This window comes from Scatophagus argus, chromosome 9 (assembly GCF_020382885.2).
Source record: "Scatophagus argus isolate fScaArg1 chromosome 9, fScaArg1.pri, whole genome shotgun sequence".
Classification (NCBI taxonomy): domain Eukaryota; kingdom Metazoa; phylum Chordata; class Actinopteri; family Scatophagidae; genus Scatophagus; species Scatophagus argus.
The window spans coordinates 17,008,105-17,021,289 of record NC_058501.1 but is presented as its reverse complement, the minus strand read 5'-3'; the positions used below and the strand labels follow the sequence as shown (position 1 = coordinate 17,021,289).

General features: G+C 38.7%; 3 protein-coding genes across 4 annotated transcripts; 1 reads left to right on the top strand and 2 right to left on the bottom strand.

Annotated features, from left to right (window-relative positions):
- Positions 1-294: 294 nt before the first annotated feature.
- Positions 295-4,377, bottom strand: ing4 (inhibitor of growth family, member 4). The gene is made up of 8 exons (XM_046399273.1): positions 4,247-4,377; positions 3,706-3,777; positions 2,770-2,936; positions 2,561-2,675; positions 2,367-2,478; positions 2,099-2,243; positions 851-912; positions 295-714 (listed from the first exon to the last, which is right to left on the bottom strand). Exons 1-8 carry the CDS (start codon positions 4,281-4,283, stop codon positions 675-677), a joined length of 750 nt encoding a protein of 249 aa, XP_046255229.1. The 5' UTR covers positions 4,284-4,377; the 3' UTR covers positions 295-674.
- Positions 4,378-4,739: 362 nt separating this feature from the next.
- On the bottom strand, positions 4,740-11,053 carry nop2 (NOP2 nucleolar protein homolog (yeast)). Of its 2 annotated transcripts, XM_046399168.1 has the most exons (17): positions 10,903-11,052; positions 10,058-10,185; positions 9,880-9,922; positions 9,554-9,618; positions 9,043-9,254; positions 8,902-9,003; positions 8,376-8,616; positions 8,083-8,282; positions 7,480-7,569; positions 7,135-7,222; positions 6,890-7,030; positions 6,460-6,599; positions 6,270-6,359; positions 6,057-6,179; positions 5,818-5,915; positions 5,587-5,723; positions 4,740-5,497 (listed from the first exon to the last, which is right to left on the bottom strand). In XM_046399168.1, exons 2-17 carry the CDS (start codon positions 10,161-10,163, stop codon positions 5,061-5,063), a joined length of 2,313 nt encoding a protein of 770 aa, XP_046255124.1. In that variant the 5' UTR covers positions 10,164-10,185; positions 10,903-11,052; the 3' UTR covers positions 4,740-5,060. The 2 variants fall into 2 exon arrangements, with proteins under 2 accessions (XP_046255124.1, XP_046255123.1); XM_046399167.1 differs by having other exon boundaries at positions 8,902-9,254; positions 10,903-11,053.
- Position 11,054: 1 nt separating this feature from the next.
- On the top strand, positions 11,055-13,070 carry emg1 (EMG1 N1-specific pseudouridine methyltransferase). The gene is made up of 5 exons (XM_046399276.1): positions 11,055-11,398; positions 11,551-11,652; positions 12,009-12,150; positions 12,335-12,540; positions 12,623-13,070. The coding sequence occupies exons 1-5, from the start codon at positions 11,249-11,251 to the stop codon at positions 12,734-12,736; spliced, it is 714 nt and encodes a 237-aa protein (XP_046255232.1). The 5' UTR covers positions 11,055-11,248; the 3' UTR covers positions 12,737-13,070.
- The last annotated feature ends 115 nt before the right edge of the window (positions 13,071-13,185 follow it).

Sequence of the window (13,185 nt, the reverse complement as noted above, 5' to 3'; positions counted from 1 at the left end):
CACAAGCACCCCCTCTCCCTTGTACCAATGTTTCAGCTACAGAAATGACAATACTTTTCACAAAATGTCTTACTTTCTATACAGCACTCAATCAAAATGTAAAAATGAAAAAAATCAAACTCACTACCACAGATGACTAATACTGTCAGGATGCAGCATTTGTCTTCATATTTGCCCTCCCTCTGGTTATACTTAAAACTTAAAACTAGTGTTCCCAGGTTAAGCACAAGAAACTAGCTATACAACAAAGGAAAAAATGATTCAAGGCTAAACTGTTCTCAAATCTTGTAGTTGTACATGTGAATACAGTAAAAGGTACTGTAACAACTGGGAACTGCTAAACCATTAGGGGCAGTTGTAGTGTTTATTATGCACTTGTAAAACAAAATGTAAAAAAAAAAAAAAAGTCACAATAAGAGCACCAAAGGCAACTAAAAAATTATTAACCGTTAAAAAAAAATAATTAAAAAAAACAATACTTAAATACTTTTGTAACCACTTGGCTCCTTCACACACACTGCATCAGACCAAGGCAAAATAAGGTAAATCAAAAGAAAAAGCACCAAATGTTAAGGAAGATGAGAAACAAAAATTCTAGTAACTAATGAAGAAATATTCTTCTCATTTTCCATCTGATGAGTGTCCACATTTTGTTCCAGAACAACCAGGTCTTTTTATTTTCTCTTTCTGTCTTGAGAGCATCGTGGACAATACCTGCATATCACAGATGAAAAAAAAACAACAAAAGCATTTAGCTGACTGACTCAAATGGGTAACAATTCACACTTTTATTGCACATATTGAAAACAGGCAAAGTACAGCCTCCATTTCAGTTACTGGAGGGTCTTACCATTTGCCTCTTGGTTTGGTTGTCAGGCCCACACATGCAAAATGGAACCACTCAATGGAGCACTGGGGTAAAGACAACAAATAATAATATACTGTTAAATATTCCTGAAAATGGGGTATTTAGTCTGGACAAAACAACTGTAAATACAAGAGCAAACACAATATCAATCTTTTCAAGGAAACATATCACATACAGGATGAGGACTGTGGAGTCTGCTAATTAATCATCTGGTCTGTGACCTTATCTTCAGCAGAAGAGACAGGGCCTCTTAAATCTTTTAAGCTGAAAGTAGCATCTAGGAAATGTATTTCAATTCAATAAATTTATATAGCATCAAATCACAACAGAAGTTCAAATTACTTTCCAATTAGAGCAGGTCTAGACCAACCTCTTTATATATATATATATATATTAGGGATAGGGTGTACATCACTGATTATTCTTAAATAACATGATTTGAACTAAACCTTACCCTGTTTTTTAAAATAATTTTGTATCATTTTTTCTGCTCAGTTTCAGGCTTGTGCCATAAAAAGTACATTACAGTCGACCTTTATTAATGTTAATGTAATTTAAATAAATAAAAATGTTTGGACAGGCCATTCACATTAAGGATCCCATAAAATTTATAAATACTCTCATGTTCTTTTGTGTTCACATATATATAAAATTGTATTTGTGTGAAATGTCACAACAGGCCTTTGTGACAGCACATCTTTATACCTAAAAGCCACCTTCCCTCTTCTTGTAAAAACTCGGCTGATGAATCTTGCTCTTGGAAATGTTTACAAAATTCCTTCTAAGAAAATATTATTATAGAAAAACATAAGACATTTTCCCCGACACTCTGCTCCACTTCTTTTCTAAGTGCAACTGATGTAATGCATTACGTACAAATTAAAATTAAGCTTAGATGTGGTGGGATATTCAACAGACCGTTGAACATGATGGACTGTCCAATCTAAACCTAACGTCACCTCAGTGCTCGGCTGCTCTGTGCTGAAGAAGAACGAGTGTTACTGCCGCAGTAACAACAGACTCACTAAACACCTTACAGATATGCAAAGCACACATCCACAGCAATGAGAGGTAGCTACCAGGCTGGGTAGCCTTTTCGAACTGAAGGATGTTTGTGATGACTATTGTGATTATATATGACTGAGGCTTTGGAGGGAGTCCTGAAGGGAGGTGGTGAGATTTTTTCAGTGGATAATTTTAAAATTTTGCTACTCTTTAAACAAAACTCACATCAGTGTTGTCACAGCCGATCATTTCGCCATAAGAGACCTGATGGCACAGACAGTAGGTGGGTTCGTTTGGGTCCACTGGCATGTCCAGCACATCAGATGGGTGCACATTCCCAAAGTTGCTTGAAGGGCTGTTGAATTCTCCTCTGATGATGAGTGGAAAGTATTGCAAGTGAGAATTAAAGTATGAATGTAAAGCAAACTAAATATGATTAACTTGAAAGGTGAAAGGTAAACACTTGGATACCACAAGTAAATAAACAACATACGGCTGAAGGAGTTTGACTTTCTTCTGTGCACTCTTGGGACTGCCATCTTCATCTGAACTCTTCACTTTAGACCTTGTTTTAGCCGTCTTCTTTTCCTTTTGTCTGGAGTCACCTGGAATGACACAAGCACTTTAATTTGGAGTAAAATCACAACATTTTGAGCATTTTATTGAGCAAATGTAATGGACACTCACTTTTCTTCCCCTTACTGGAGGTGGAATCATAGTCAGTGCTCTCAATCTGCTTTTCCTTCAAGTCAGCCTCAAACCGAGCCAAGTCTGTGTCAAGACGTCTGATGTGTTTGTCGACCTGTGGTGCATATTTCATGTACATTCAGTGGCTCTGTCAGTTGTCTTCCCACACATATTACCTACGTGAAGATGTTTATTTCTAAGATACTGACCATCTCATAGGTCTGCATGGCCAGTTGCACCTTATCATCTCCAAACTCTTTGCATTTACTGTAAGACTGCTGAATCTGCCTCAGTATGGACAGCTTTTGCTCTGAGGAAAGTGTCCTTGCATTGGCTGTGTACTCTTTAGCCAGAGAGTCTATCTGTCCTTTAAGATCTAAAAGAGAGGGAGAGAGAGAATTAAACCTCTTAAACAACACGCTAACCGTTAAGTGAACATTACCAACATTATAAGTCTTAACTGTGTGCAATTAACACTTCAAAAATTTACATACAATAATTACATTGACAATACATTTAAAGATTAGGGGTCTGTCTTCTTTAACATGCCTAAAAAACATTCATATTGAGCAATACAGCTAATGACAAAAATACTTGCTTGAATATGTGAATTGACACAACTTATCACACTGAACTTAATTTTATTACTTATTTATTTTTTCATTTTTATTATTTAGTTTTTTTGTTTAGATCAGTGTGTCCCAAACATTTTGGCTCGTGACCCCCCCTGAAAATTAAGTAATCTCTACTTGTGACTCCTCATAACAGGTTGCATTAGGAAATGACTCCACAGTCCTGCACTTTTGAATTTGCTGAATTTTCTGTAGCATGAAAACGTGAAATATTCCAATATATTACAAGAACCAACATTAGAAAGAAAAAAATAAAACAAAGCATCATTTCATATAAAACCTATATAACCTTTTCTTCAATTTTTCAACAACTTAATAACGTGACCCCTAAGACTTCCGTTAGGGGGTCTCGGCCACCAGGTTGGGCAAAAATGCATACAATATATTGATAACCGTGTTGATATAAAAGTGTCATAGGGTGATTCAATGGGCCTTTTTTACCAGACGAGGTTCAGAAGACGTGCGTTTTCACACCAAATGAGCGTTAAAATCCACACGGGTCATTGTTCTCACCCTCTGTGCGTTGATCTAGATCTCTCATCAAATTGAAGTTTCTCTGCAACTCAAAAGGCAAGTTTTCTATGCCTGGCATGGTGGAGAAAGAGACAACATACATTTTAATCACATTTTCAGTGAGATCGGCTTGGATCAGTAATCAACGTTATTGCAAACTGCATCGCTAGCTTGATTGATGCTATGGCTGCCATTTAACAATAGCGCATGAACTAGCATGCTCGAGTGTTGTACTGAAAAGCAAGGGGCAGTAAGGAGAAGCAACTTTGCTGCTAAATGATTTTAATACAGGTTGTAGGACACCGCCACCACAGTAGATGAGCTATCTCAAACAGCATCCTTTCCTCACTACGATGAGATGCGATATCCCAGCAAATAGACTGAGCCTAAACCCGCTGACCATTGGGAAACGGCTACACATTAGCCCGTTCCACACACGGATAAACCACTAGTTACATTACACAATGAAAGACAAAGTACAAAACGAGCTAGGTCGTGTCAAATATGTTCAATCGTGCTTAACGCATAACAAACAGCTTACTGTCCAAATAATGCTCCAAATACATCCCCGCCGCCATCTTAGAAAAGGTAAACAACACAGCTTCCGGTCCGAAATTGACCAATCTGATTGGTTCCCCACTCTTGACAACAGTAGTGGATGATTTGCGGCACAAATTCCGATCTGAACTGTTATGTATTTTTCAATTAAAAAGTTTCAAAAAAGACTCAAAACGATGTACCTGTATGTGATTACATTATGGCTGATCAGAGTTCAGACTAAGTAACAACAAATAATCCCTAAATAACATTATTTTAGGATGTTATTTTAAGTGTGTTTAAAGATTAGTTCAGCTGTAGAGATCTGAAACTGGAATTACAAACAATAAAAACTAAACTGAAAGTCAAAATGCATTTGTAGTTGTTTGAAATGTGATTAGAAATGATCAAATTATTATTAGCTTAAACTGTTTTCCATGGCTGGTTTGAACCTCTAGCCCTACCCATTAAATAGCCAGACAAATGATGCGGAAAAATACCTTAAAAGATTTATTATGTTTCACAAATTTATGGAAAGAAGGATGACCCACACTGTAATTAAATCAACAGACAAACATAATGAATATTCTGTAATACAAATAAAAAAGGTAGGACCTTGTTTAAGGGAGAACATCACTGACCAGTCCAGTTCATTTGTAAATAAGCATTACAAACATACAGTATATCTCTGCTCTGAAATGACAACAGAACACCACGATCTGAATACTCATCAGCTGGAAGGAGGAGATCTGGGTCCGTGAGGAAGCTCTACACAGCTCTTATACAATCCAGTACACTTAATCACACTGTATACATGGTCACTCTCTGTCTTGTTTTTCCAACATATACTTCAATTTTTTGAATTTATTCTTTCCCATTCTGTTCTTCGCCTTGTTGGGTGTTTTTCTCTTTTTGCCCTGTTTTTTCTCAAATCTGCTTCCTTCCTTTTTCTCAGCCACTGATGGTTTAGTTTCATCTGCTGTCTTCACTGTGGGCTTCTTGGCCTTTGCCCCTTTCACAGTCTCTCCATCCATCTTGGCAACCTTTGCCTTTTTTGGTCCAGCGAGCAAGTTCTTTTTGCCTTTTGACGTGACGTTTGCCGTTTTCTTGTCAGCTGTTCCATTGGCTTGGGTTTTCTCCTTCAAGCTGGCTGCCTTACTGGGGACAATCTTCTTTGTTTTGTCCTTTTTGGATGATTTCTCTTCAGGAGAGTCTGTAACAACTGTGGCTTCAGGAACATCTGCGTTTTCTTCTTCTGAATAAATAACACACATAGAGAGTTTGTGTTTAACAAGGAAACAGTTGTTATGAAAGTTAGCATGTGCTCATGAGAGAAAGTGTTACCTTTTCCTGCTGGTGCCGTTGGAATTACATTGGAGAATTTCTTCAACTTGGCCACAAAAAATCCATCCATATTGTGAGAATGAGGGTAAAAGCGGCGAGACAGTCGCAGAGAAGGGTGGAATCTACGTTCTTTGAACCTACGAGAATGGAAAAATAAATTCAGGGTTGATGATCAGAGCCTTTAAACAACTCAACTACTTAGTAAAAACACACACCGGTTGTCTTATTTACCTGGTGAAGCCTTCCTTGCCAAAGTCAAGTCCTGTGGGAACTAATTTCACATTCCTTTTCTTTAAAGCGTAATCCACCACCCATTCATTCTCCTCCACCTGGTGAAATACATTTTGATCAATACACAAGCCTTTCTGATACATACTTCAGACCCTGCTCAAAAATAACATTTAAAGAAAAAACATAACAGACATGCAGAAAAACACATTTTGAATTAAAAGCATATACAGTGCATATACCATTATTGAGCATGTGCAGTAGACCAGATATCCTCCTGAGGGGGACTCAGCATTGACAGAGTCGATGGCAGACAGAATCAGCTCTTTCTGCAAGTGAGCAGAGCGATGGATGTCTGCATCTTCCTATCAGGAAATGGGGGGGTCATTAAAACAGCATTTAAAACCAGAGTTACACATCTATATGTGTGTATACCTAAACAGTGAATGTTTTACCTTACTGGTCTTTACAGCAGGATCTTTAGCAATGACTCCTGTGCCTGAGCATGGAGCATCAAGCAGCACCCTATCAAACCCACCCATTACCTGTAGGCAACATTTTCAACAAGTCAGTACGATAAATGAAACTCAACAGTAAATGTAAACTAGAGAGGGTGATATTTTTCAGCACAGGTATCAAAGTTACCTTTGGGAACTGCCTTCCATCATAGTTGCAGACAACAGTGTTGGTGACCCCCAGACGGTGGATGTTGCCCACCACACTCTTCAGTCTTTCGGCGTTGGCATCATTAGCCACAATCAGCCCCGTGTTTCTCATCAGCTGAGCTAAAAGTGGAGTGTTAAACAGTTTTAATCTGCACCTGAGAAATGTTTGCATTTGCCTTCATTTGCACTGTTCTACATTACAACTGAAACAAGTACTCAATAGATCAGTGAGTTGATTCACCATAAAATGAAACAAACTGAATATCTTTGGGTTTTGGGTTGTGAGTTGGATAAAAAAAATAATAAAAAAATAAATAAATCATGGCAGGCTTTGATAAATCATAATCATAATAATAAAATAATGAATGCATTAATACTAAAATGGTGTAAAACATAAATAGAGCACATACCAATATAGGTGGTCTTGCCTCCTGGAGCTGAGCTCATGTCCAACACTAGCTCGCCCTCCTGTGGTGAGAGCGCCATGACTGGGAGAAAACTGGAAGCTCCTTGCAGCATGTAGTGACCAGCCAGATACTCTGGGGTTGCACCTGTTGTAAGGATCACAGTTAATGATTGTGTGGCTGCAGTTTTTCTCAGATATTCTCCAATAAAGGTCAGCTTAAGTCAGACTGCTGAATGGACTTTAACTTACCAATAGGTACTGAAGAGTCATAGATAACCAAACCAACTTTAGACCACTTCCCCAGTGGATCAAGGTTCACTCCCCTGTTGATCAAGGCCTAAACAATAAGAATCACAGAACAGTTTTAAACTATATATTCTTCTATAGCCTTCATTTACATTCATGTCTGACCCACATGCCCAAAATCAGTGTAGTTTTTGCAATGCAGTTATTTCCTTTACATTTTGTGTCATTAAATTCTGTGAACATAGAGAATCTATCGATCTGAGTTGACTCTCAAGAAATATTACAAAGCATGTTTTGAAATTCTAACATATTGTCACTTAATCCAATTTTCCCACTAGGGGCACCAACCTGTGCAAGGTCCCGCCTCCTCGTTTTCAGTGTGTTGGTGCGAATAGTGACGGGTCTGTGAATTTCATTGGCTTCTAGGAAATCAACAAGCTATAAGCAAACAAGGAATAAAAAGATAACAGATTAGAGCTGTTGTGATAAACCTGTATTGACAATAATCGTGATATTAAAAAAAATGAAATACTGATACTGTGTTAATAAAACACACACAATAATGTTCTGTAAATAATCCAACATGGATGTAAGGCCTTGGGGACCTTCTGTTTGTCAGTTCATCTGGTTACCTGTCATTAGAGTAGTGCACTTTAGTACAGTTATGTTTGCTAACTCTCTCTTCACCTCCCTGCACTTGTGTTTAGAGTGCAATTTATTAGCCAAGAAACACACAGTTATCAAAGTTTAAAATGAATTTGATTGATAACATTATCAATTGTTCTATATTGTTACTGGAAATAACAATAACTGTTTTTTTTCTTTTTTCATTACTTAACACACAATTTCAACAGACCAGGATAGCCAGATGTTCAAACTATCATTATTGTGTGCATCAATCAGTCCTAATTATGATAAGAAGAACATCAGAACTAAAAAATAATCACTCACCTCTGAAAGAGGGAAGATGTCTATCAATTTTTCTATGAGGAAGTTGTTGTAGCTGTAATAAGTACAGAGATCCTTCTTCAGAAGAGATATGTACTCTGCTCTCTCTTTCCCCTCCTCCCTTTTTGTTGAGAAATTACAAAGGACATCAATGTTGTCCTTTATTCTTTGATGGATTGTCTTCAGGTCTAGAGGCAGGACACCTAAAAATGCAAATTAGAAAAGGATTTGGACTTCTTACCAAACAATTAGATTTACTGTTTTAAAAAGAGGGGAGAAAAGTTTAAGTCACTTACCTTCCTTCTCACTTTCCTCGGCCCCTGGTAGCCTAAACTGATCCATTTCGTCTAAGTTGGTCTGTACTGTGTCCTCTTCATCCATGTCAGCATCTGATTTATTTTCTTCCTCCTCACTATCATCACCATCGTCCTCCCCCCCCTCCTCCTCCTCATCATCATCATCGTCATCGTCACTCTCCAGGCCCATGGTTTCCTTTAGTTTTTTCTCTTTTTTGGCTGCACGCTCGATGGGGAGAAGCTACATGCAGAACAATACCAAAAAAGTAGTTGTTAATTACACAAACACATTTACCACATCAATCATCCTTAGACTGTTTTAGCCTCAAACCCCAAAACCACTGTTTTAACTTAACAACAATGAAGTGGGATGAAATGAATTCAGGGACTGTATCTTTAAATTTGCAGTTTGGGCAGGAATAAAATTATGATATTTTAATCACAAGTTCAAATGTCCAGTCTTCAATACAGAAAACACAACAACATGGCAGCTGGCAGAAGGTTAAGGCAGAGCTTTTACACATACCTCCTCTCCCTCACTTTCCTCTTCAGCTGCTTCCTCATCACCATCATCCTGTGTACCGTAGTCATCAACCATTTCTTCATCATCGTCGTCGTCATCATCATCGTCGTCGTCATCATCATCATCATCGTCGTCATCATCATCATCCTCCTCCTCCTCTTCTGCAACTTCTTTCACTGCACCCTTCTTTCTTTGATCTTTTACTTCCTTTTTCTTCTTCTGCTGCTGCTGCTCCTCTTCCACTTCCTCCTCATCTTCCTCCCAGTGCTCATCACTGTCATCCTCACTTTCAGGTTCTTCCATTTTACGCTTCCTTTTTGCTGGTTTCAACCATTTACTGTTCTCATCAGTGAATCCTTCAGGAAAAAAAAAGATTGTGAATACCAATTAAATATTCTGTGATTAAAAATAACTAATCTGTTGTTCCTGTTTTAAACACAAACCTCACCAAGGAAAGTGGATTGTACACAAAACCGCACACAACATGATATTCACAGTTTTTCCATTTCTTGTATCTTTATCGTCTATGATAAGTTAAAATATCAGTTAAGTGCAAGTCAAACGCACACACCCCCTTAAGTTCTTTGCTGATGCTGGCTAGTAATTAACAATCAAAAAGAATCACAACTGCTTTCATAAACACTGATGTGGTTACCTTTCTTGGGCTGTTCCTGAGCAGCATCTTTAGGCTTTTTCAAACTCTGGACTCTTTTTGCAGCTCTGTAAAATGACACAAATGAGCAATTTGTGAACAAAGAAATGTAATTTAATGTTATAAGATAAGATAAGATAATTCTTTATTAGTCCTATAACTGGGAAATTACAGTGTTACAGGAGCAAACAGGATATAGAGGGTACAAAGCATGCAAGGATAAGGGAGGGATGTGCATTCAAAAAGAATAAATACACAGGAAACCAGTACCTGCATCTGTACACAGTACAGAAAAGAAAAAGACTATTCGCAATCATTCACACTCTTACCTCTTCCTAGCTCTACTTGAGAGTCGTTTTGGCTCTGTGTCCTCTGCAAATAGAAAAGAGAAAAACAATTACGATGCTGTCAGCAAGATAACCTGTTTGTTGTTAACCTTTACTGTATGGATTTCTAGAGTGAATATGTGTTTTTATAAACAGCTGATAGGAAGTTCACAATAATTACCATCTTTTACAAACTTGGCCAACTCGATCTCTGCTCCTTGCTGCTTCCTGGCTTTTTTCCCCAGCCCTCTCTTCACCTTGTTGGTGGGATCCAACTTCCGACCCATGACTCCAAGCTACACAAATAGACTGAAAGGCAGAGGAAAATAATGTTTAACCTTATCAAAACAAAGACTAACTAAGTTACAGTACATTAACAAGGCCACATACAGCGCTCTCTTACACCATGTTGTATTGTAATGGGACCAGAAGCAGACATGTGCAAAACATTACTCATACCTACAGTATACACCGAAAGCAAAGGCTGCAATTCAACATGTGCTGCAGTCTAGCTTTTTGCTGTTGTACTTTGTGTAGTCTTCTAGAAATCGACAGTAATCAAAGACTGTCAAACAGAGAAACTTGAGTGGCTGAAGGCATTAAAATGAATCTAGAAACTGATAAACTGAACTCTGGTGGAAACACAGTATATCAGAGACATGTAGCCAGTTGTGATCGTTTGTAATACAAAATTAGAAGACCTGCTAATAGAAAACAGCCTCGCACATTTCTCAGCTCACCATAGCTGCATACTTTTTTCTTGTACATTCAACTAGTTTTAAGGTGTTAAAATTAGTTGCTGAAAACATAGTTGCCCCAAACGTTATTATAAAAAAACTATTAAACGCCGTTGCACGTTTGCGGTGACAACGTAATGACAGAATAAGCTCCCAAGTTACACACATATAACATTAATGTCCCAACTCCGCATGTCGTGATTTCAAGATAAGGCTAAGACCTCAGTTTCTAACAGTGTCCGACTGAGTCTTTGTCTACGAGCCCGGCAACAGCTCTTCACAAACTCACCAATTAATCCGCTCCTTTTGGAACAAACTTCACAATGTATGTGTAAGATTAAAAATGTCCACACGTGAATTTTCCTTCAACACGTTGTAGAGGAACATCCGGCGCACACAAGTGACGGACGGATGGTGGCGACAAGTCGCGCGCACACACCCGAAGACCGTTGAAAGGACACAGTTGTTAAGATTAAGTAGCGAATACTCATATGTTATTATGCTTTTACGGTGCCTAAAATGTATTCAGATACATCAAAGGCGTAAACTAAACGTCTCGTAGTTAGGCACCCACTCGTGGACGCGCAACCTGTGCAGTGACGCACACATTCTGCGACAGTCCACCCGAAGGCGTCATGGCGGCTCCTAACGAGAAGAAGCGTGGCCTGGAACATTTGGACGAATATGAACCAAAACCAGCCAAACACCTCCGGAGCCTTCACGACCGTATGGCAGAGAGAAGACTAGTTGTTATTCTGGAGGGGGCATCGTTAGAAACAGTGAAGGTAAAGCGTCGGGGTTGTGTTGTTGTCATGCAGCCCCTACCTACTACCAGTGGAAGTGACATCAGTAACCATACATTTAAACTGGGATAACTAATACAAATGGATTATATAACCAAACAGCTTTTATTGTTTCCATTTTGTTTATTTTCTAGGTAGGAAAAACATTTGAACTGTTAAACTGTGACCAACACAAAAATATGATCGTCAAAAGTGGAAGGAATCCAGGCAATATAAGACCAGATATTACACATCAGGTAAACACTCATTTCAAAAATAGTGCGCCTAACTGTGTTCTTCACTTATGTCTGTTATAAACTATAGTCAGAGTTTGTGACAATTGTGACAATTAATTTTGATAATCAATTCATCTTTTCTGTCGTTTCATAACCAAAATTTGCTGTTATTTATGATGATTTATTAATGAAGTGTCTTTTGACTGTTGGTTTGACAGTCTCATCAGAGATCTTTATCCTTGTTTATCCTGCTTTATGTTAAAAAAAAATGTTTTAGAGTGTACTGAAGTGTATCCAAGCATGTCTGAAAGTTAGCATCAAAAGCCAACTTGGTGCCTCAGGTTGTAACTAATATTTCTGTTATGTGTTTTCATCAGAGTCTGCTCATGTTGATGGACAGTCCACTGAACAGGGCAGGCCTGTTGCAGGTTTACATCCACACAGAGAAAAATGCCTTAATCGAAATCAACCCGCAGACTCGCATTCCAAGAACCTTCACTCGCTTCTGTGGCCTTATGGGTAAACCACAAATGTTGTTTGCTTTTGAGGTGCTAACTACATTGTATGTGGAGTTCATCTTTGTGGGGTTATAAATCCAAAGCTGCCAGTTTTATTCACCTCTGTCATGATATTATTATATCCTAAACTCTTCCGTTCCTGAACTGATCTCCCAACCTTTCCTTTGTCTCTTCTTCTTTCGTAGTTCAGCTGCTGCACAAACTGAGTGTCAGGGCAGCTGATGGTCCTCAGAAGCTTCTGAGGATGATTAAAAACCCGGTGTCTGACCACCTGCCTCCTGGCTGCCCCCGCATTGCCACCTCCTTCTCCTCTGGAGAGGCTGTCTGCCCTCGGACTTTGGTGCCAGAGGGACCGGCTGCAGTGGTGATTGGAGCATTTGCACATGGAGCGGTGAGAATTGGCTCTGGATGGTAGCTGGTGCACTGCTACACGTGTCAAATATTTATGTTACTGATCTCTCTGTCTTTAATAGGTGAATGTGGACTACACGGAGAAGACTGTGTCCATCAGTAACTATCCCCTCTCTGCGGCACTGACCTGCGCCAAGATATGCTCTGCCTTCGAGGAAGTGTGGGGTGTCCTGTGACAAACAGTCAGTGAACTACTGATGCTGTCTCTACAGGAAACAGTAGCTTATGTGGACATTTTTTAAAGGACTGGATATAATGGGAGCGTTAGGTCTCATGCCCATTTCACCAGTGATGTCAACTGGACTACAGACATTTACCCTGTTATCCTGTGTACAAGTGTACACTGTATGTGATGGCATTTGGCCACCATGTGGAGTATACATAGGTTTCTGTATCCAGTGTTACATCTTCATGTATAAGCGTAATTCTATTTTCTACCATTATCAATTGCTCCAATTATTACATTTTTGATTATCAGTCATTACAGTTACATTAAAATATCTGAATACATAATGAGTGATTTGTTTCATATCGAGCAGGAAAAGTTCACAGGAGGAAATGCACAGTAAAGACAAGAAAAATGTAAGAAATTACTGGTACGTGAGTTCTCCTAAGAACATGGAAA